Raw genomic sequence first — 25,158 nt, forward strand, 5'->3', positions numbered from 1 at the left:
CTTGCTCGGTGGCTACTCTAAAGATTAAAAAGGTAACACAAGGCAATGGCACTGCACATGGTAAGGGTCAGTTCATGTACTTCCTTGCCCCACTCTCATCATCAACCCATTGCCTTCAAGTGTGGACTGGCCCCATCATGGTTCTGGTATGACCCAACCCCCTCCCTAACTTCTGCCCCTCCAACACTGCACACTCCACGTCTCCCCGAGCACGGAGGTACCTGGCAGGTTGAAGTTCTTCTGCTGTCTTGTGCACTGTGGGGAAGGGTGTAGGGGAGAAGGTGGCGTGGCACTAGGAGGGAGGGGCGGTGCTGGCGAGGAGGGTGTGGAGGACGTCGTGGACGAGGGGTTGCTGCTGGAGTCTGGCTGGTAAGGGACAGGGATGTGGTCCTGCAGAAAGAAAACAGGGCAGGGATCAGGGACAGTTAGGGAAACAGAGACAGCAGACAGAATGAGCTGAGCTGAGAGAGCCCCCACCCCAGCATCCTCAGTGACTCTTGCCCTTCCCTCAGTCTCAAGATCCTTCCAAAGTCCTACGGGGTTATATCTACCTGTGGAAGGAACAGTTTCTGGTGTCAAATTTCTGTCCACTGATTGGAGCCCAGAGTGAAAGGTTACCATGTAATGAAAACCACATAGGTGAGAGCCACACATTCTGTGCCTCTTTGATTCTGGAAAATCCCACGCAGAGGTGCCCAGAGTACACTTCCCACCCTGACACCTCTCCTCCCGAGTGTTTATTAAAGAATCAGCAGCCTGACAGCTGCAGAGAGAGCATGAGAGTGAGCTTTAGCATCTCCCCTCCTGTCTCCGCTGGAACTGGCACTGCCTGTCCTCACCCGCCAGACCAGCTCCATTCCAAAGCAAGGATGAAGACAGAATCCACATGTGCATCCTCAGAATGGCCTCGGTGGCGTTGATTTCAGAGCAGCGCAATCGGTTGAATAGAGTTCCTCAAAGAACATGTCCACCGGAATCTCGGAATCTGGTCTTATTTAGAATAGGGGTCTTTGCAGATGTAATTTAGGATAAGGATCTCAAAATGAGATCATCCTGGATTAGGGTGGGTCCTAAATCCAATGACAAATAAATATCCTTATAAGACATAGGAAAGGACAGACACACAGAGAAGAAAGCCACCTGAAGAGAGAGGTAGAGACTGGAATGATGCAGCCACAAACCGAGGACTGTCAGAGCCACCAGAAGCTGGGTGAGAAGCATGGGACAGTCTCCTTCAGAGCCTCCAGAAAACAACCCTGCCAGATTTCTGGCCTCCAGAACTGCTAGAGAATAAAATTCTGTTGTTTTAGCCACCCAGTTGTGATCATTTGTTATGGATGCCCCAGGAAATTAATACAAGCAGGGTCCAGAGTCAGCAAACCTGGATCAAACCCCACAGCCACCTCTTTCCCGAACATCCTGGACAAAATGCTTAACCTCGCTATGCCTCGGTTTTGTCCACTGTAAGATGGGAATAGTAGTAGCTAGCGCCAGATGCACAGGGCTGCATGAAGATTAAATGGCATAGGGACATGTACAGCTCTTAGCACAACTGTATCTGACAATTTTTCACTCTTGACTGGGTCAATTTTTCACTTTCTTTTGGCTCATTTCTGTCAGCCTTTCTCTTGTCTAAAAACATTTTTTTTTTTCTGGAATCTTCTTCAATTTTTCACTTTCTGCTAGACTATTCCCCTCAGCATATAAACACTCTGCCACCTCTCCCATCCTTACGTTCAAATTCCTTTGACCCAACTTCTCCTTCCAACCACTTCCCAGATCTTTGTTCTTTGCAGTAAACTACTTTGAAGCATTATCTAGATTTGCTGCCTCTGCAAATCAGTTGCCTCTGCAGCAACTGACACAATTGGTAACTCCTTTCTTCACTTGGCTTCCAGAACCTGACATTTTCCTGGTTTTCCTTCTGTCTCACTGGTCACACCTTCTTGGTCCCCTCTTCTCTTTGACCAATTAACGCTGGTGTGCCCCAGGGCTCCATGCTTAATCTCACCCCCAGACTCATATAACCAAAGGCCTCCTCAACATGTCTTGGATGTCCAGAGGAATTTCACACTCAACATGTCCGAGATGCAATTCTCCCATCTTGTTCCACCCACAGCCTCTCATTTTCGTTGACAACAACTTCATCCTTCAGACAAAGCACCTCAGTGTTATCCTTGAGTCTTGTGTCTTACACCCCATATCTAACCCGTCAAGAAATTCAACCAGCTCCACCTTCAAAATTTGCCACCTTCAGATTTTCAAGAATATAACCACTGCTTACCAGCTCCACTGCTACCCCCTAGTTCAAGCCACTGTCACTGTCATCTGGACCACTGCAGTGTCCCCATAACTGGATGCTCTGCTTCCACCCTGGCTCCCCTGCAGTCTGTTCCTCAGAAGATAGAAAAAGGAATCCTACTATAATATGTCAGTCACATCCCTCCTCTGCTCAATTGATTTCTCTTCTCACTTACAATAAAGGATAAAGTCCTCACCATGGTCCAGGAGGCTCGAGTCCCTCTGTGTGTAACTCAGTATTGTCACCTCTCTGTCTTCATCTCTTCCCATTCTCCTTCTTGCTCACTCCATTCTGGGCACATTGCTTCCCTTTACTGCTTGTGGTAGGCAGAATCCCCCCCCCTCCCGCAAAGATGTTAAATCCTTGATCCCTGGAACCTGTGAATATGTTATATTACATGGCAAAAGGGACGTTGCAGATCTGATTAAGGCTATAGACTGTAAAATAGAAAGATTACCCTGCATTATGCAGGTGGGCACAATCTAATCACATGAGCCCTTAAAAGTAGAGAACTTTCTCCAGCTTCAGTCAGAGAGATGTAGCAGGAGAAGCCAGAGAGTTCAAAGCACGAGAGGGACTCAACCCCTATTGTTAGAGGGCCCAGTGGAAAGTACGAGAAGAAATCCAGACAGCGTCTAGAGCAAAAGTCAGCCCCCAGTGGGCAGTCAGCAAGGGAATGGGGACCCCAGTCCTACAATTGCAAGAGCTGAATTAGGCCAACAACACAAGTGAGTTTAAAAAAGAATTCATTCCCAGAGCCCCCAGAAAGGAACACAGCCCTGCTGACACCTTCGTTGTGGACTTGTGCAACTAACCATAGAGCTCAGTTTAGATGTCGTCCCCAGACTTCTGACCAACAGAACTGTAAGATGATAAATGAGCATTGTTTGAAGCCACAAAATTGCCATTAACTTATTATGGCAGTAATAGAAAACAAATGCACTGATCCTCGAACATGCTAGGAATGTTCTTGCCTCAGGACCTTTGCACTAGCAGGTCTCTCTGCCTAAAATGTTCTCTCTACAGATATACGCAAAGCTCCCTCCCTCATCTCTTCCAACATCACCTTTGCAATGTGGTCTGTCCTTTCTGCCATATTTAAAATCACACCCCCATCTCCACCCCCAGCACTTAAGACTCCTTCTCCAGTGCTATTTTTTCTTTTCTCCATACATACATTCTTTTTCCATTCTAACATACATAACTTACTTATTATGTTTATTCTCTGTAGTCTGTCTCCTCTGCTAGAACATAAGGTCCATAAGTGCATAGATCTTTGTCTGTTTTGATCACTGTTGTATCCCAGCATCTAGAATAATGCTTGGTATAGAGCAGTGGTTAATGGCATAATGTGTGGAGCTAGAGATCTAGGTTTAAATCTTTACTCCACCACTTACTATCTGTGTGACCTTGGTTAGCTTAGTTAGCCTCTCTGTGCCTCAGCTTCCTTATATGTAAAATATGCATCTATGTTGTAAAAGGTTATTGTAAGGACTAAATAAGTAGTACAGGTATTTGTAGAGTGTTTGTAGAATCCTTGCAACAGTTCTTTTATCCATATGACCCGACGCCTGGTAGATGTTCAGTAACCTACCTCAAAGGAACGAAGGAAGGAAAGAAGGAAGAAAGAAAGAAATGAAGGAAGGAAGGAAGGCTAGCTAACTGTGCATTTGCAGGTGCATTCTCCTGCAAAAGGATAGGTTGGAGCGGCCTAAAGCTTGAAAAGCATTTCAAGTCTTTAGGACCTTTTGCTTTCATCAGATGGCCAGAGATGAGCAAAAGAAGCAAACTCCCACATAATATAAAAGAGATTCCTGCCTCTCAAAGCCAGCAGAGCTGAAGGTTCCCAGGGCATCTGTTCACTCATAGGACAGTGGTCACTCAATCCCTCCATTACTCAGAGGTCCATCCCTCAGGTTGATGCAGGTGCCCAAGGATGATCTTGTGTGATCTGGTTATTTGTCAACAGGTGTGTTTACCTCCCAAACAACAGAGATGGTGCAACAAATGCCTTCCAGCATGGGGGGCAAGAGCAGAAAGGGAAATGGACATTCTCCATCTGGATGCCCACGGATGCCTTGTCTAGGCTGTGCATTTCACCCTTCACTCCCATTCGGGCCACACCGCCTCTGGGTCAGTGACCTCTCCTGTGTGAGCCTCAGTCTCTCCTCATCCTTAATATGGGCTAAGAACACTCACCTTGTAGGTCTGCTGTGAAATGTAAATAAGGTATGTATGTACCCACCCACTTCATACTGGGCTGAGGCACTCTTTCATCAATTCATGGTAGCTGTTACGTTAATGATAGTATTTTTTGGCAATTAAACTTTTTATTTTGAGATCATTGTAGATTCACATGTAGTTATAAGAAATAATAGAGAGAACTCATATATCGTTTACCCAATTTTCTCCAATGATAACACCCTGTGAAACTATAGTACAGTATCACAGCCCAGATACTGAATTGATGCAGTCAAGATACAGAACAGATCTGTCCCCATGGACATCCCTCATGTTGCCCTCGTACAGCCACACCCACTTCCCTCTCTCTTTACCATCCTCCCCATCTGTAACCCCTGGCATTGCTAATCTAGTCTCCATTTCTATAATTTTGTCATTTCAATGTTATATCAATGGAATCACATGGTATGTAACCTTCTCGGATTGACTTCTCTTCACTGAAAATAATTCCCTGTGATTCATGCAACTTGTTTGTACCAGCAGTTCATTCCTTTTTATTGCTGAGTAGTATTCTCTGATATGGACGTACCACAGTTTGTTTAACCATTCACCCACTGAAGGACATCTAAGTTGTTTCCCATGTTTGGCTAATGTGGATAAAGCTGTTGTAAATATTTGTGGACAGGTTTTATGTGAATATATGTTTTCATTTTTCTGGGATAGATGCCGAGGAGCACAATTTGGTAATAGTATGTTTAGTTTTTAAAGGAAATGCAGAAACTGTTCTCAAGAGTGGCTGTACCATTTTACACCAGCAATGTATGAGTGACTGATTTTCTCTGCATCCTAGCCACTGTTTGGTGTTGTCACTATTTTTTATTTTAGCCAATCTGATAGGAGTGTAGTGATATCTTACTGTGGCTTTAATTTGCATTTCCCTAATGGCTAATAATATTAAACACTTTTCATGTGCTTATTTGCCATCTGCATATACTTTTCAGTCTTGATTACTGTAGCTATATAATGTCTTGAAATCAGGTAGAGTGATTACTCTTACTTTATTCCTCTTCAGAATAGTTTTTAGCTATTCTAGTTCCTTTGTCTTTTCATACAACCTTTAGAATAATCTTGTCTTTATCTACTGCTATGAATTGAATGTGTCCCCCAAAGGTTCATGTGTTGGAAACTCAATCCACACTTTTACAGTGTTAAGAGGGTGGGAAATCCTATTATAGTAATTGAAAAGTGGAACCTTGAAGAGGTGATTAGATTGTGAGAACTGTGCCCTCATGAATGGATTAAGCCATTCATGGAGTAATAAGTTCATGGTTTAATGGGTAGCAATAGGCATGGTTCTGATGGCTTTAAAAGGAAAACAAGTGAGGAGGTTAGCTCTCTTGCTTATCCGATTCTTGCAATGTTAAATCTTGGTCACCATGGGACTCTGTACAGTTCCCATTAAGAAGAAGGTCCTCACCAGATGTATGCCCTGGACTTTGGACTTTCCAGCTTCTGAAATGGTAAGAAATAAATTTCATTTCTATATAAATGATCCAGTTTCAGGTATTCTGTTATAAGCAACAGAAACAGACTAATATATCTACAAAAAGAGTCTTGCTGGGATTTTTATAGAAATTGTGTTAAACCTGTATATCAGTTTTGAGGAGAAGTGGCCTTTTAACTATGTTGATTATTCCAGTCCATGAACATGGTATGTATATTAGTTTCCTAGGGTTGTTGTAACAAAGTACTACAAACTGAATGGCCTAAAACAACAGAAATTTATTCTCTCACAGTTCTGGATGCCAAAAGTCCAAAATCAAGGTGTTGGTAGGGCCATGTTTTTGCTCCCCCTTAGACTCTAGGTCGATCCTTTCTTGCCTCTTCCTAGCTTTCTGGTGGTGCCCAGAAATCCTTGGCATTGCTTGGCTTGCAGCTGAATCACTCCAATCTCTGCTTTTGTTGTCACTTCGTGTTCTCCTTGTGTGTCTCTGTTTTTCTTCTCCTCTTCTTATAAGGATGATCATACTGGATTAAGTGATCATCCAATCCAGTATGACCTCACCTGAATTTGATGATGCCTGCAAAGACTCTGTTTCCACATAAGGTCAAATTCACAGTTCCTGAACATCAGGACTTCAGCATATCTTTGTGCTGAACATATGTCGTCAGTATGTCTTTCCATTACTTTAGATCTTTGATCCTTTCACCAGCATTTTGCAATTTTCAGCATACAAATCCTGTACATGTGCTATTAGATTTACACCTAAGTATTTCCATTTTGTTGAGCAACCATAAATTGTATATTTTAATTTAGGTTTCCATATGTTAATTGCTAGTATATAGAAATACAACTGATTTTTGTATATTGATCTTGTACAAACAATGATGTCAGCTGCAAATAAGAAGAGTTTTATACCTCCCTTTCCATTCAGTATGTCTTTTCTTTTCTTGCCTCACTGCACTGGCTAAAACTTCCAGCACTACGTTGAATAAGAATGAGGAGAGTGAAACTTCTAACTTCTTCTCAGTCTTAGGGGAAAGCATTCAGTCTTACATTATTAAGTATAATGTTAGCTGTGTGCATATATATGAATGTATGTATTTAAGATGCTCTTTATTAAGCTGAGGAATTTACCTTCTGTTCCTGTTTTTCTGATGGTTTTTTTATTGAGAATGGTTGTTGACTTTTGTCAAATGATTTTTCGGTATCAATTGATAAGATCAGATGATTTTTCTTTTTTAGCTTGTTAATACGGTAGATAACATTAATTGATTTCCAAATAGTGGACCAACTTTTCATCCCTGGAATAAAATTCACTTTTATATATTGCTGAATTCTATTTTCTAAATATTTTGTTAAGGCTTTTTGCATATATATTCATGAGGGATATTAGTCTGTGGGGGGGGGGTTGTACTTTGGTTTTGGTATCAGGGTAATATTGGCTATATATAGTGAATTGGGATGTGTACTCTACTGTCTGGAAGCAATTGTATACAATTGGTGTTAATTCTTCTTTAGACATTTGGTACTATTCTCGAGTGAAATCATTTGGAGAATTATTTGGGGGGAGTGTGATAACTTAAAAATTATTAATTCAATTTCCTTAATGATTATAGGGCTATTCAAATTGTCTATTTCATATTGGGTAATTCGGAGCTCCAGTGGCGCAATCTGTTAGCGTGCGGTACTTATACATATTGGTTAATTCATGGCAGTTTGTGCTTTTCAAAGAATTCATCCATTTTATCTAAGCTGTGAAATATATGTATGTAGAGTTGTTTATAATATTCTCTTATTATCCTTTTGATGACTGTAGGGTCTGTAGTGATGTCCCATTTCATTTCTGATAATGGTAATTTGTGTTTTTCTGTCAGTCTTGCTAGAGGTTTGTCAATTCCATTTTTTCTTTCTCTGTTTTATTTTTCTTACCTTCCTGTGAGTTAAACATTTTTTAGAGTTTCATTTTGACTTTATAGCATTTTTGAGTGTATCTCTTGTATAGCTTTTTAAATGGTTGCTCAAGGTATTATATTACATATACAAGAGGTCTTCAGAAAGTTCATGAAAAAATTCATATTATCTTTTAATTCCATTTTTCCATGAACCAGTTGAAGTACCCTTGTATATAACTTATTACAGTCTATTGGTGTCAACATTTTACCAGTTTGAGTGAAGTGTAGAAATCTTATCTTCCTTGATGTCCTTTTACCCTCCCCCTTTATAATTGTCTTAAATATTTCCTCTACATAAATTTAGAACCATGTCAGTGCTATGATTTTTGCTTCAGCTGTCAAACATAATTTAGAACATTTAAGAGGAGAAGGTTAATGTATTATTATATTTACCCATACTTTTACTCTCTCCATTGTTTCCTTCCTTCCTGGTGTTTCAAGATTCCTTCCTTTATTATTTCCTTTCTGCTTAAAAAAAACACCCTTTTAATCATTCTCTTAGGGTAGGTTTGCTTGTGACCAATACTCTTAGTTTTTCTTCATCTGAGAATGTTTTGATTTCCCTTTCCTTTTTGAAGAATATTTTCACTATTTATAGAATCCTGAGTTGAAAACTCTTATTTCAGCCTTGAAATTGTTGTGCCATTTTCTTCTGGCCTCCATGGCTTCTACTGAGAAATATGCTGTCATTTAAATGGTTTCCCTCATAGGTAAAGTGTTGTTTCTCTTTCAGTACTTTCAAGATTTTTTTCTTTGTCTTTAGTGTTCAGTAGTTTGACATAATGTGTCTTAGCACAGATTTCTTTGGGTTTATGTTATTTGGGTTTTGTTCAGATTCTTGAGTCTGTAGGTTTTTTTTTTTTGCACACGTTAGGAAGTTTTCAACCACAATTTCTTCATGAACTTTTCCCGCCCTGCCCTCTTTCCCCTCTTTCCTGTTCTAGGACTCCAATGACACCAATGTTAGAACTTTTATTACAGTCCCAGGGGTCCTTGATGCTTTGCTCATTTTTTTTAGTCCATTTTTCTCTGTTATCCAGACTGTGTGATTTCTATTGTTCTGTCTTCAAGTTCACATGTTCTTTCCTTGGATCCCTCCATCCTGTCCTTGTGCCCGTCTATTGAGGTTTTTTTTTTTTTTTTTTTTTCAATATCAGTTATCACATTTTCTTTTTTTTTTTTTTAATTTTATTTTGTCGATATACATTGTAGCTGATTATTGCTCCCCATCACCAAAACCTCCCTCCCTTCTCCCTCCCCCCTCCCCCCCAACAATGTCCTTTCTGTTTGCTTGTTGTATCAACTTCAAATAATTGCGGTTGAAGAAAGTACACCACCAAAAGTTAATAAATCTCATACTCTAGATCCTATAGAACAAGAAGCCCTTGAAATAACTGACAAGGAATTTCGAGTGATAATTCTAAGGAAACTGAATGAGATACAAGAAAACTCAGCTAGACATCATGATGAAATGAGGAAAAGTATACAGGATCTGAAAGAGGAAATATACAAGGAAATCAATGTCCTGAAAAAAAATGTAGCAGAACTTGCTGAACTGAAGAAATTATTCAGCGAAATAAAAAACACAACGGAGAGTTTAACCAGCAGGCTTGTCGAAGTTGAAGAGAGAACCTCTGAACTTGAAGATGGGCTGTTTGAAATAACACAAGCAGACAAAAAGAAAGAAAAAAGAATCAAGGACATGGAAGAAAATCTGAGAGAGATATCAGACAACCTCAAGCGCTCAAATATCCGAGTCATGGGTATTCCAGAAGGGGAGGAAAATGGAGATTCCATTGAAAACATATTCAACAAAATAGTGGCAGAAAACTTCCCAGGTATAGGAAAAATCACAAATCTTCAGATCCAGGAAGCTCAACGATCTCCAAACGTATTCAACCCAAAAAGGCCTTCTCCAAGACATGTCATAGTCAAATTGGCAAAACTCAGAGACAAAGAGAGAATCTTAAAAGCTGCAAGAGAGAAGCGTCAAATCACCTATAAGGGAGCCCCAATCAGGTTAACATCAGACTTCTCATCACAAACCCTAAAAGCTAGAAAGGAATGGGATGATATTTTCAAAATACTAAAAGACAAAGATTGCCAGCCAAGAATACTCTACCCTGCAAGGCTATCCTTCCGAAATGAGGGGCAAATAGTATATTTCTCAGACAAACAAAAACTGCGGGAGTTCACTACCACAAGACCACCCTTACAAGAAATCCTCAAGGGAGTACTGGGTTTGGTTCCCGAAAAATAACTACCACTGCCATAAAAACCTAAGAAAAATCTAAACCCGCTAGTACAATAAAAATGGCATTCATGAAGAGAAAACAAGCTAACAAAAACACTATCTACAACCTAAGGAACCAACAAACAAAGAAACCAAACAGTAAATCAGAAAGCAAGGAACAAAAGACACCTAAGACAACCAAACAACCAATAAAATGCTAGGAATAAATCAACACCTTTCAATAACAACTCTTAATGTTAAAGGCTTAAATTCCCCAATTAAAAGACACAGACTGGCTGACTGGATCAAAAAGCAGGACCCAACTATATGCTGCCTACAAGAGACCCACCTCACCCATAAAGATTCACACAGACTAAGAGTGAAAGGATGGAAAAAGATTTACCATGCAAACAGAAAAGAAAAACGAGCAGGAGTGGCTATTCTTATATCTGACAAAATAGACTTTAAACTAAAAACCATAAAAAGAGACAATGAGGGACACTACTTAATGATAAAAGGACTGATCCATCAAGAAGACATAACAATCATAAATATGTACGCACCCAATGTTGGAGCAGCCAGATGTATAAAACAAACTCTATTAGACCTAAAGAAGGAAATAGACACTAATACCATAATAGCAGGGGACCTGAACACTCCACTGTCAATATTAGACAGATCATCTAGGCAAAGAATCAGTAGAGAAACACAAGATCTAAACAAGACTCTAGACCAATTGGAATTGGCAGATATCTACAGAACATTCCACCCAACAACCTCAGAATATTCATTCTTCTCATCAGCACATGGATCATTCTCCAGGATAGATCACATATTAGGTCACAAATCAAGTCTCAATAAATTCAAAAAAATTGGAATTATCCCATGTATCTTCTCAGACCACAATGGATTAAAACTAGAAATTAATAACAAACAAAACTCTGGAAACTATGCAAACACATGGAAATTAAACAGCATTCTACTTAATGACATATGGGTCCAAGAAGAAATCAAGCAGGAAATCAAAAAGTTTATTGAAACTAATGAAAACAATGATACATCATACCAAAACCTGTGGGATACTGCAAAAGCAGTATTGAGGGGAAAATTTATTGCATTAAATGCTCACTTCAGAAGAATGGAAAGATGGCAAGTGAACAACCTAACACTTCACCTTAAAGAACTAGAAAAACAAGAACAATCCAATCCTAAAGTTAGCAGACGGAAAGAAATCATTAAGATCAGAGCAGAACTGAATGAAATTGAAAACCAAAAAACAATTCAAAAGATCAACGAATCAAAAAGTTGGTTTTTTGAAAAGATAAATAAAATTGACAAACCATTAGCATGGCTAACAAAAAAAAGAAGAGAGAAGACTCAAATAAAAAAAATTAGAAATGAAAAAGGCGATATTACAACTGATTCATCTGAAATACAAGGAATCATTCGAGACTACTATAAACAACTATACGCCAACAAATTTGAAAATCTGGAGGAAATGGATAAATTTCTGGACACACACAAGCTCCCAAAACTGAACCGTGAAGACGTAGAAAATTTGAACAGACCAATAACAATAAAGGAGATTGAAGCTGTTATCAGAAGGCTCCCAACAAAGAAAAGCCCAGGACCAGATGGATTCACAGCAGAATTTTACCAAACATTCAAAGAGGAATTGACACCGATTCTTTACAAACTATTCCAAAAGATTGAAACGGACGCAAATCTCCCAAACTCATTCTATGAAGCAAACATCATCCTGATACCAAAACCAGGTAAAGATATAACCAAAAAAGAAAACTACAGGCCGATATCCTTGATGAATATAGATGCAAAAATCCTCACTAAAATACTAGCAAACAGAATACAGCAACACATACGAAAAATTATTCATCACGATCAAGTGGGATTCATCCCAGGGATGCAAGGTTGGTTCAACATACGCAAATCAATAAATGTGATACACCATATTAATAAACTCAAACACAAGGACCATATGATCATCTCTATAGATGCTGAAAAAGCATTTGATAAAGTTCAGCACACATTCATGACAAAGACCCTCTATAAGTTAGGTATAGAGGGAAAGTATCTCAACATAATTAAAGCCATATATGACAAACCCACTGCCAATATCATCCTGAATGGGGAAAAGCTGAAAGCTTTTCCTTTAAGAACAGGCACTAGACAAGGATGCCCACTCTCACCACTCCTATTCAACATAGTGTTGGAAGTACTAGCCAGAGCAATCAGAGAAGAGAAGGAAATAAAGGGCATCCAGATTGGAAAAGATGAAGTCAAACTGTCCCTGTTTGCAGATGACATGATCCTATATATCGAACAGCCTAAAACCTCTACAAAAAAACTGTTGGAATTGATAAATGATTTCAGCACAGTAGCAGGATACAAAATCAACACACAAAAATCAGTAGCATTTCTTTTCTCCAATAGTGAACATGCAGAAGGAGAAATCAAGAAAGCCTGCCCATTTACAATAGCCACCAAAAAAATAAAATACTTAGGAATTGAGTTAACCAAGGAGGTGAAAAATCTCTATAATGAGAACTACAAACCACTGCTGAGAGAAATTAGAGAGGATACAAGAAGATGGAAAGATATTCCATGCTCTTGGATTGGAAGAATCAACATAGTGAAAATGTCCATACTACCCAAAGTGATATACAAATTCAATGCAATCCCCATCAAAATTCCAAAGACATTTTTCTCAGAAATGGAAAAAACTATTCAGACATTTATATGGAACAATAAAAGACCACGAATAGCCAAAGCAATGCTCAGCAAAAAAAATAAAGCTGGAGGCATAACACTACCTGACTTTAAGCTATACTACAAAGCTATAATAACCAAAACAGTATGGTACTGGCATAAAAACAGACACACTGACCAATGGAATAGAATAGAGAATCCAGAAATCAACCCACACACTTACTGCCATCTGATCTTTGACAAAGGCACCAAGCCTATTCACTGGGGAAGGGACTGCCTCTTCAGCAAGTGGTGTTGGGATAACTGGATATCGATATGCAGGAGAATGAAACTAGATCCATACCTCTCACCGTATACTAAAATCAACTCAAAATGGATTAAGGATTTAAATATACACCCTGAGACAATAAAACTTCTTAAAGAAAACATAGGGGAAACACTTCAGGAAATAGGACTGGGCACAGACTTCATGAATACGACCCCAAAAGCACGGGCAACCAAAGGAAAAATAAACAAATGGGATTATATCAAACTAAAAAGCTTCTGCACAGCAAAAGAAACAATTAAAAGAGTTAAAAGACAACCAACAGAGTGGGAGAAAATATTTGCAAAATATACATCTGACAAAGGATTAATATCCAGAATATATAAGGAACTCAAACAACTTTACAAGAAGAAAACAAGCAACCCAATTAAAAAATGGGCAAAAGAGCTAAGTAGGCATTTCTCTAAGGAAGATATCCAAATGGCCAACAGACATATGAAAAAATGCTCAACATCACTCAGCATCCGGGAAATGCAAATCAAAACCACATTGAGATACCATCTAACCCCAGTTAGGATGGCTAAAATCCAAAAGACTATGAACGATAAATGCTGGCGAGGCTGCGGAGAAAAAGGAACTCTCATACATTGTTGGTGGGACTGCAAAATGGTGCAGCCTCTATGGAAAATGGTATGGAGGTTCCTTAAACAATTGCAAATAGATCTACCATACGACCCAGCCATCCCACTGTTGGGAATATACCCAGAGGAATGGAAATCATCAAGTCGAAGGTATACCTGTTCCCCAATGTTCATCGCAGCACTCTTTACAATAGCCAAGAGTTGGAACCAGCCCAAATGCCCATCATCAGATGAGTGGATACGGAAAATGTGGTACATCTACACAATGGAATACTACTCAGCTATAAAAACGAATGAAATACTGCCATTTGCAACAACATGGATGGACCTTGAGAGAATTATATTAAGTGAAACAAGTCAGGCACAGAAAGAGAAATACCACATGTTCTCACTTATTGGAGGGAGCTAAACATTAATATATAAATTCACACACACACATACACACACACACACACAAATCGGGGGGGGAGGGAAGAAGATATAACAACCACAATTACTTGAAGTTGATACAACAAGCAAACAGAAAGGACATTGTTGGGGGGGAGGGGGGGGGAGGGAGAAGGGAGGGAGGTTTTGGTGATGGGGAGCATTAATCAGCTACAATGTATATCGACAAAATAAAATTAAAAAAAAAAAAAAAAAAGAAAAAAAAAAAAAAAACAAAAAAAAAAAACAAATAATTGCGGTTGTTATATCTTCTTCCCCCCCCCCAGTTTGTTTGTGTGTGTGTGTGTGTGTATGTGTGTGTGTGAATTTATATATTAATTTTTAGCTCCCTCCAATAAGTGAGAACATGTGGTATTTCTCTTTCTGTGCCTGACTTGTTTCACTTAATATAATTCTCTCAAGGTCCATCCATGTTGTTGCAAATGGCAGTATTTCATTCGTTTTTATAGCTGAGTAGTATTCCATTGTGTAGATGTACCACATATTCCGTATCCACTCATCTGATGATGGGCATTTGGGCTGGTTCCAACTCTTGGCTATTGTAAAGAGTGCTGCGATGAACATTGGGGAACAGGTATACCTTCGACTTGATGATTTCCATTCCTCTGGGTAGATTCCCAACAGTGGGATGGCTGGGTCGTATGGTAGATCTATTTGCAATTGTTTAAGGAACCTCCATACCATTTTCCATAGAGGCCGCACCATTTTGCAGTCCCACCAACAATGTATGAGAGTTCCTTTTTCTCCGCAGCCTCGCCAGCATTTATCGTTCATAGTCTTTTGGATTTTAGCCATCCTAACTGGGGTTAGATGGTATCTCAATGTGGTTTTGATTTGCATTTCCCGGATGCTGAGTGATGTTGAGCATTTTTTCATATGTCTGTTGGCCATTTGGATATCTTCCTTAGAGAAATGCCTACTTAGCTCTTTTGCCCATTTTTTAATTGGGTTGCTTGTTTTCTTCTTGTAAAGTTGTCTGAGTTCCTTATATATTCTGGATATTAATCCTTTGTCAGATGTATATTTTGCAAATATTTTCTCCCACTCTGTTGGTTGTCTTTTAACTCTTTTAATTTTTTCTTTTGCTGTGCAGAAGCTTTTTAGTTTGATATAATCCCATTTGTTTATTTTTCCTTTGGTTGCCCGTGCTTTTGGGGTCGTATTCATGAAGTCTCTGCCCAGTCCTATTTCCTGAAGTGTTTCTCCTATGTTTTCTTTAAGAAGTTTTATTGACTCAGGGTGTATATTTAAATCCTTAATCCATTTTGAGTTGATTTTAGTATACGGTGAGAGGTATGGATCTAGTTTCATTCTCCTGCATATCGATATCCAGTTATCCCAGCACCACTTGCTGAAGAGGCAGTCCCTTCCCCAGTGAATAGGCTTGGTGCCTTTGTCAAAGATCAGATGGCAGTAAGTGTGTGGGTTGATTTCTGGATTCTCTATTCTATTCCATTGGTCAGTGTGTCTGTTTTTATGCCAGTACCATACTGTTTTGGTTATTATAGCTTTGTAGTATAGCTTAAAGTCAGGTAGTGTTATGCCTCCAGCTTTATTTTTTTTGCTGAGCATTGCTTTGGCTATTCGTGGTCTTTTATTGTTCCATATAAATGTCTGAATAGTTTTTTCCATTTCTGAGAAAAATGTCTTTGGAATTTTGATGGGGATTGCATTGAATTTGTATATCACTTTGGGTAGTATGGACATTTTCACTATGTTGATTCTTCCAATCCAAGAGCATGGAATATCTTTCCATCTTCTTGTATCCTCTCTAATTTCTCTCAGCAGTGGTTTGTAGTTCTCATTATAGAGATTTTTCACCTCCTTGGTTAACTCAATTCCTAAGTATTTTATTTTTTTGGTGGCTATTGTAAATGGGCAGGCTTTCTTGATTTCTCCTTCTGCATGTTCACTATTGGAGAAAAGAAATGCTACTGATTTTTGTGTGTTGATTTTGTATCCTGCTACTGTGCTGAAATCATTTATCAATTCCAACAGTTTTTTTGTAGAGGTTTTAGGCTGTTCGATATATAGGATCATGTCATCTGCAAACAGGGACAGTTTGACTTCATCTTTTCCAATCTGGATGCCCTTTATTTCCTTCTCTTCTCTGATTGCTCTGGCTAGTACTTCCAACACTATGTTGAAAAGGAGTGGTGAGAGTGGGCATCCTTGTCTAGTGCCTGTTCTTAAAGGAAAAGCTTTCAGCTTTTCCCCATTCAGGATGATATTGGCAGTGGGTTTGGCATATATGGCTTTAATTATGTTGAGATACTTTCCCTCTATACCTAACTTATAGAGGGTCTTTGTCATGAATGAGTGCTGAACTTTATCAAATGCTTTTTCAGCATCTATAGAGATGATCATATGGTCCTTGTGTTTGAGTTTATTAATATGGTGTATCACATTTATTGATTTGCGTATGTTGAACCAACCTTGCATCCCTGGGATGAATCCCACTTGATCGTGATGAATAATTTTTCGAGTTATCACATTTTCTAATTGTATGTTTTAAAATTTCCATATGGTTCTTCTTTACATCTTCTAATTCTTTGCTGAGACTCTCTATTTCTTTACGGGGACTTCCTATTTTTTTTTTCATTTGTTTCAAGAACGTTCATCATTGCTTATTGAAAATTTTTGTGATGAAAGCTTTAAAATCGTTGTCAAATAATTCTAACACCTCAGTCATCTAAGAGTTGGGTTCTTTTATCTTTCTTTCTTTTTTTTTTTTTTTTTTGTGACCAGTAAGGGGATTGTAACCCCTGGCTTGGTGTCGCCCACACTGCACCCAGCCAGTGAGCGCACCGGCCATCCCCATATAGGATCCGAACCCGCAGCCTCGGCGCTCCCAGCACCGCTGCACTCCCAGCGCCGCACTCTCCCGAGTGAGCCACAGGGTTGGCCCTAAGAGTTGGGTTCTATTGATTGTCTTTTTCTGGATCAGTTTAAGATCACCCTGGTTCTTGGTATGACAAGTAATTTTCAATTAAAGCCTGGAACTTGGGTATTATGAAACTCTGGATCTTATTTAAACTTTCTGTTTTAACTGGTTTCCTGTGACATTGCTCTAGTAGGCAAAGGGGAGGTCCTGCCTTGTTACTGCCAGGTAAAGTAGAAGTCCAGGTTCTCCACTTGGCCTCTGCTGTTACCTGAAGAGTGGAAGGGTTCCTAATCACTGCTGGTGGGAGTTAGAAATACAGCTCCCCTGAAGGTCCCCAGTGATACCACCCTTGCTGAGAGGAATAGGAATGCCTCATACTACTCCCCTGTGGCCGTCGCTGACCTGCCTGCTGATGATGGTAGTGGTAAATGTCCCGACTCTCCACTAGGCCTCCTCTGATCCTACCTCAGCAGGGATGGGAAGGGTGTGGTCATTATTGCTAGGTGAGGGTCATTATCATCAGCGGGATCAGCAACTGGAGGTTGTTCTATCAGAGAAAAAACTAAACTCTACCAGATCATGCAGATAAGGGCTGATGGCATAATTCCTCTTTCTGAGCACAGATAATAGCTGGAAACATCCTACAGAAACCATCTAGTCTAACTTCTTCATTCTGTAGTTGGGGACAGAGACTCAGAGTCCAGGGAGTGACTTACTGGAGTCACACAGAGAGTTAGTGACCCAGGTCCCAAGCCCCAGCCCAGAAGCAGAAACACAATGTTGTGCCAAGTAATATAAAACTCACATATGACTCTGGAAGTCAAACAGAAGCATGTTCATCTCCCAGGTCCTCATTTCACTTACCTGAACACTGATTTGGACATGGCAGTGATGATAACTGCTCTCCCATGATCATTTCCTAAGGAAATTGTCCTCACCCTCCAACCCTGCAGCCTTCACTGAATGGACGGTCCTAAATAAGCAGACATAATTGTCTTGTGACCTCCATGGCCCACTCCACTCCCAACACAGGACCATAGGTCAGATCATAATGGCAGCTTGTCTGTGGCCTGTGATATGGAATGAAATGATAAGCTGGGCCAATAGGAAGAACAGCAGAAAGCATTAGGAGCAAAGGCTGAGAAGAGATGAGGGTCAAAGAGTAAAGAGGAGCCACAATAGTTCAGAAAACAAATAAGCAGAGGTTAGGATGAGTAGAAACTATATGGAGGCAGAAAGAATGACGTTGAGAAAAGACAAGAGTAAAGGACGAGGAAGCCGGTCAATAGTAACAGACCAGAGCAGACCTGCAAAGAGTAGCTGAGTCATGGCCACGATGGAGGACAAGAACAATGATCCGTGGTCTTGCTTCGTGTCCAAGGAGCTGGCCTGAGCTCAAGACCATCTTCCATGCCTGGTTTTATGAGCCTCAGCTCCTACGTGGTGATTTCTCTTTCTTTTATTGTTCCACGTCCATCCTTACAATAGATAATTCATTTTGTTGAGCTAGCCTAGGAAGGTCTCTGTCCTTACAACCAACTGACAGCAGCAAGCCAGCATGCAGCCAGTTCAAACAGCTTGACTGCAGCAGGCAGATCTTCAGCCTCTGCCACCACTGCAAGTGGTGTTTCTGATGCCTTGAGGTAGAAGAACAGGGGTTTTAGACTTGTCCCTGAAGGAGTTGGCAGATGCTGCTGCTGCTGCTGCTGCTGCTGCTGCTGCTGCTGCTGCTTCTCCTCCATCTGCTGCTGCTGCTGCTGCTGCTGTTTCTCCTCCACCTCCTCCATCTCCTCCATCTTCCATCTCCTCCACCCGCCTTCCTCCTCCTGCATCTTATCCTCTTCCTTCTCTCCCTCCTTTTCTTCCTCTTCTTCCTCCTTCCTTATTCTTCCTCCTCCTTTTCCTCCTCCTTTCCTGTCTTCTTCATCATCAAGCTACTTCCATGCCCTGAGTATCCAGGACCAAATCCTTTATACCTATCATACATCTAATCCTCTCCACAATCCCAATAAGTACCTCCTATTATACTGCCTATTTTGAAGAGGGGAAAACTAAGGCAGGCAGATCTTGAAATGACGTACTTAACAGTCACACAGCAAGTTGAGGAGCTCAGTTGCAAGCCCCATCCTTCTCACTTCAAAATCTACACTCTAACCACTGTGTTAAGTGAAAAAACGTGGCCTTTGTGAACCTGGATTGACTAGCTAGACAGGAGAGGAGACAAAGAACAAGGAGAAGGAAATCTTCAGACCAAATTGGCTCAGAAATCTATTGCATTAACCACATCATTGCCTGACAAAAAGAATCTGTGTGAAGCCAGTGAGAAGAGAGAGAGGGGAAAAAATAACCCAGGCCTATGATAGATCTCATCTACCTTCGTGTCAAAGCTGCTTTCTAAACGAAGGTTAATGTATTTCCCTTATCAAATTCTCTTGCTGGCAGACAAGCAGAACAATGTCACAGTCACTGATCCAGTTGACCCATGTTCCTGTCCCATGTGACACCAAGAGGCTCATTGTGTCTGTAAAGCCAGAGATAAAGGTCTAGAGGCACTTCTGAGTTCCTCACCCCTCAAGATGTCACGAAGGAAAGGATGGGTTATAAGGGATACACAGTTACTTCCCAGGAGCTGTATTTGAGCCCCCTCAACTGTGCCAGCAGTGGGGATCCCTTCTCCTTCAGACCTGTGTGAAATGTTATTTCCTTTTGCAAATAACAAAGGAAACATGGACCCAACATGACATTTGATTGGAGGCCCCAGGATTTAAGCTGATAGTTAGGATTTTCTGGACATTTACTATGTGCCATACACAGAACTAAGTGCATGTAAATGTTGATTGTTTAATTTCATCCCCACAACAACTCTCTGAGGTTGTTATTGACTACCATGGGCATTTAAAAACATGACTACAGGGCCGAGCCCGTGGCGCACTCGGGAGAGTACGGCGCTGGGAGCGCGGCGACGCTCCCGCCGCGGGTTCGGATCCTATATAGGAATGGCCGGTGCACTCACTGGCTGAGTGTCGGTCACGAAAAAGACAAAAAAAATAAAAAATAAAAAATAAATAAATAAATAAATAAAAACATGACTACAAATCTTTGGACTCTTCTCATCAAAAGTCAGGGTCTATGTCTCCTCGCCTTGAATCTGTGCAGGCTTGTGACACTTCTCTTAGTAAGCTGACACTGCCCTGTTTGCTAGCTCAGTTGTTCTTTGAGTCATGAGTTGCCATGTAAGAAGCCCAACTACCCTGAAGCAGCCATATTGTAAGGAAGCCCAAGCCACACGTAGGGGGTCTACCTCATCTCTGCTGAGCCCAGACTTTGACTTATCCCAGCCCAGGTACCAGACATGTGAGTGAAGAAGCCTCTAGAACAGGGGTCAGCAAACTTTTTCTGTAAAAGACCTGACAGTAAATGCTTTGGGTTTTGCAGGCCACATGGTCTCTGTCATGACTACTCAACTCTGCCACTACAGTGCAAAACCAGCCACAGACGATATGCACAAAAACAGGTGGTGGGCTGGATTTGTCCTGTGGGCCATAGTTTGCCAATCCCTGTTCTAGATGATTCTGGCCTCCAGATGTGAGTTTTCCCAGATGAGTCCCTGAATAATGGAAGCAGAGAGAAAATGTCCCCTCTGTGCTCTGTCCCAATTCCTGACCCACAGACTCTGTCAGCATATTAAAAGAATGGTTGTTCTACACCACTAACTTTGGGGTGGTTTGTTGTACAGCAGTAAGAAACTGGAGCACCCCCATTTTACATGTAGGAAAATTGAGGCTCAGAGAGATTAAGTTACTTGCCCAAAGTCTCATAGCTAGTACATGGAGGAAGACAACACTGGCTGCCAGGTTTTCCTGACACCAGAAGCCAAGCTCTCTCATCTGCTAGGACGATGCCATAAGGAGCCAGATAGTGACTGGCTCTGAGATCTAGTAGTAAAAACTGTGGGTGATAGCACGAGAGGAAAATAACATATGGGCTTTGGTGGGGAGGCATGGAAGGAGAGATCAGAGACAGAGGGAGGAACAAAATTATGCATAGCCTTGTGGGCTGCAGCAGAGTCTGATTTGTTTTCTAAATGCACTAGAAAGCCATTGGACAGTTTTTAAAGCAGAGAGTGACATTAATTAGAATCACTCTGGCTGCTGTGTAAAGAATGGGGTGGGGAGTGGGCATCCTCTCTCTAGCCTTATGCAGAGAAGCAAGACTGTGCCTTGCCAATGGGAGGGCAATGGTCATCACAATTCACATCTGGGATCTCCCCTGTCCTTGTGTTGATATATCTTTTATCCACCTTCAACACAATGTGATCTACTTGTGAAGCTTGGGAAGTCACCTGTTGGCATGTGCAATCTTTGCCTCCTACTATGGGGCTGGGAGAAGTATCCCTAGGATAGCTTTGATGCAGCCCCATCAACAGTCAAAAGAAAGAATGTGGAAATCATGCTAATAATTTCCAGACCACATTGGAAGGAAAGGTGCATAGAGGAACCCACTGCTGACCACCCACCTGGAGACCAGCCAGAAGTCAACCAAACTGGTTGTTTGCTGCTCAGAGCTCAGGGCCCCAAAGATATTTGTCCACCTAGTCTCCATCAGAAGCTCAGAAATAGACCCCATCCCATTCCTTGGTGGTTTGATTCAACAGATGTGTCAGAAAGCCCAGAATCATCTGCAAAACTGATCCTGGCAGATGGTGAAACATCTCACAGAGCAAAGCAGGCGTGGCCTGGATCAGGAAGGAAACTCTCTTTCTGCCCCTCCTCTGATCCCTGTTGCCCCCTCCTCAACACACCCATTCATTCTCATTCCCAAGTGCCCTCTCTCTAAATTAGAGAGACTTCTGGCACACGCACCTCACCATTGATTGCTGGATGGCCCCAAGCTCTACTCAACACAATCAGCACAGAACCAGGAGAGCCCAGGTGGGCTGGGAGGGGAGCGCCACACTCCCAGATCAGTCCCTTCCTCCCCCACCTCTCACCTGGTGGTACCAGCCCCACGTGTCGGGATCCAGCAGAAGCCCAGCCTCACCTTGTTGATTTTGTTGGTTTTGGGGAGAGTCTGACTGATGTGCAGGTCTGAATACCGGGGTGGTTTCCGTAGAGGATTGTTGATGTCACATGGGACTGACTCTGTCCGGACCAACCTTGCTGGATCCGTAGGGGTAAAAACAGCAATTTGGGAGTTTAAGTATCACTTTGGCTTTGATGACGTCAGGAGCGCATAGATCAGACCCCACCTTGACGGCCCACCCCCCTGAGAGTGGAAGAGAATTCTTCCATTAAAAGTGATAGTTCTTGTGTCACTATGTTCTTTGTGGTTTCTAAAATTTTTGTATTGTCAATATATGACTTTGGGTAATTAAAAATTATAATAATAAAACAAGTTATCAGGGATTTTTCAATATCATAATGTTGTACAGTGGCATTCATTTCAGAATTGAAACTCATTGTAAACACAGGAGGTTCCTGGTTTCTCAGAGCCAGTAATCAGTGGACAAGCTCACGATATCCACCTGACTGTGCCCTTCTAAACTTTATGGTAGGATCATTTTTCGTTACTTTTGGGATTTCTCAGGCCTGAGCAGCCTGTTGCACATCAAAACACATCATTTGTCCTAAACAAAGCCCTTGGATCCCTGAAAGAAAGGCTCAGCTCTTCCAGATGTCCCCCTTGGTATCATGCCTAAAGCCACACAGGAAGCTGGGCATACAGTTGATGCTAAATAAATGCTTCTTGACCCAATTTGCATCATCCAAGCCCCTCTCCCTTTTGTTATTTCTATTACTCCCAGGGGACAAGAAAAGGGACAAAAGTAGGAAGCTCAAATTCAAATTTGATGCTTGGTGTTGTTACCTGTTAGTTGCTTTTTATTGCAGGGGTGAGTAAAGGGTGTTGGCTGAGAAGTTAAAGCTTTAAGCTGACCAGGGATTTAATTTATCTGCTTAGCCTGAGCAGCCATCACCATGGAAACTGACTATATTTTCAACCTCCTACCAAGGAAGGGAAAAAGCAAGAAGCTGTAGACTTCTGGAAAGTTCAGGTTGCTTTGCACATATAGGTACCTGCCACCTTTGAGCTAAGGGGACACGGACTTGAAGGTGGTGGGAGGGAGCCCTTCTTCAAATGCCAGCCTCCAAGAGCAGGTCACCTTTCACAGGCTGGGTCTCATCTCCGCGTGGGAGTGGGGTTCCAGCAAGACCCCTTATGGAGAGGAATTTGGTGGAGGCGATCTTCCCAGTGAAGCTGACCCAAGGCAGGGGGTCAAGAGCAATAAGAATCCAGGTTTTAAAATAGCCTCATTGAGTGTATACAGTTCCTCAAGGAACAGATGGTTCTTAATTATGGATGTGGGGTGGGAAGGGGCAAGGGAAGAGAGCTGAAGGCTTTTCCTTCACTTACAATTCTCTCTCTTTGTGGAGATAAACAATGCAAAGATCACTGAAAACCAGCTACCCGCTGGCTTTGAGACACATCACAGTAGTTTCAGCAGCAATCTGCCACCTTCTTAAGTGTCCCGTGGGTTCATTCTAAAATAGAGCTGATCCCCCTGAGCATGCACTGACCAGGGCCAGGGGAGATGGGAGGGGCGTAGAGGGAGGATGAGGAAGGAGGGCTCAGTATTGGATTAGCAAGTTGCTGTACCCTAAAGTTGTTCCCTGGTGGCTCTAAAGCACCATCCAACCTATAGATGGGGGAGAGAGGGGGTGGCAGGGAGATGGCCAGAAGGAGCTTAAAATATTTTAATAAGCTGCTCACATTTGAAAATAATGTATGGCACATAAAACTCTATTTGAACTTTTGTTTGAAACATCAGAAATGCTAGCAACACAGGTCTGCATTGTTGCTGGAGCGGCTACCATCTCTAGACGCTGCCCAGGCGTTCCAGTTTGCCATGGCCCCATCTGGTCAGCTCTTCTCATTTAGGACACTTGTTTGGCCCTAGTAGGCATCTGAATTGACATGAGACTCCCACTCTAGAGCAGTGCTTCTGAACTTTAAAGTGCACAGGAATTCCCTGCAGATCCTGTTAAAAATGCAGATTCTGATTCAGCAGATCTGGGATGGGGTCAGAAATTGTGCATTTCAAACAAGTTCCCAGGTGATCTTGATGCTGCTGGTCCATGAACCACACTTTGAATAGCAAGGGTCTGGACCGGATGTCTGGCAGCATTTCCTGCAATGATAAAAATGCTCTATATCTGCACTATTCAATATGGTAGCTACATGTGGCTCTTGAGCCCTTGAAATGTGGCTGGTGTGATTAATTAAATTTGTATTTTTATTTAATTTTAATTAATCTGAATTTAAATAGTCAGATGTGGCTAGTATCTACTGCACGGGACAGCACAGGCCTAAAGAGTCCTCCAGGGATGAATGGCAATGTGAAGGGTGTAGTCCTGGGGTAACTACCCCACAGCATGAAAACAAGGGGAACTCTTCTGAAAGCTGGACTACAAGGCTTCCCAAGGAGGTGTCTCCTATTGAGTCCTTGGCAGGCAGGGAAAAGCCTTTCCTTCTAGTCTTTCCTTCCAGCTAGATTGGTCTTGCTTTTCCATAGTGGAAGGCTGGCAGCGGCCCTCCCAAAGGCAGCTTCTACCTCCCTTCCAGGACACATTGGCCCAGACACTCCCAGGGCTCTAGGGGATGGAACACAGTTGGCCCAAATCAACAGGCAAGTCAGACCCCTTCCCATTTGATTGAGTCTGGAGTGCACATAATGGAAAAACACTAATCCAGTGGGAAGGAAGAACAATGGATTGAGGGAAAGAGGAGACTGTCAATTAGGAGAGGAGATAAGAATGAGAGAACAGGGTTAGGGAGGGGAGATATAAACCTGGGGACTAAAGTATCAGAAGGACCAATACAGAGGCAAGGAATAGGGAGAACAGGGATGGGGGATGGATAAAGGACACAGGTGTGAGGATGAAGGGTGTCAGAAGGAAAGAAATGAGATAGGCAAGTATCAAGGGATCAGGAGGTGTCCAGAGTCAGCCTGGGTGGAACAGCTAT

The 25,158-nt window shown here is 41.6% G+C and overlaps 1 protein-coding gene across 1 annotated transcript in view; it reads right to left on the reverse strand.

Moving 5' to 3' along the window:
- KSR2 (kinase suppressor of ras 2) overlaps positions 1–25,158 on the reverse strand; it is a 418,923-nt gene that overhangs the window by 69,785 nt on the left and 323,980 nt on the right. Inside the window, exons 9-10 of the mRNA XM_063087289.1 lie at positions 22,177–22,303; positions 222–390 (exon numbers count right to left, since the gene is read on the reverse strand). Of these exons, the coding sequence (XP_062943359.1) occupies positions 222–390; positions 22,177–22,303 (296 nt within the window). The remainder of the gene's footprint in view (positions 1–221; positions 391–22,176; positions 22,304–25,158) is intronic.

The sequence above is a fragment of the Cynocephalus volans genome, chromosome 2, assembly GCF_027409185.1.
Source record: "Cynocephalus volans isolate mCynVol1 chromosome 2, mCynVol1.pri, whole genome shotgun sequence".
Lineage (NCBI taxonomy): Eukaryota > Metazoa > Chordata > Mammalia > Dermoptera > Cynocephalidae > Cynocephalus > Cynocephalus volans.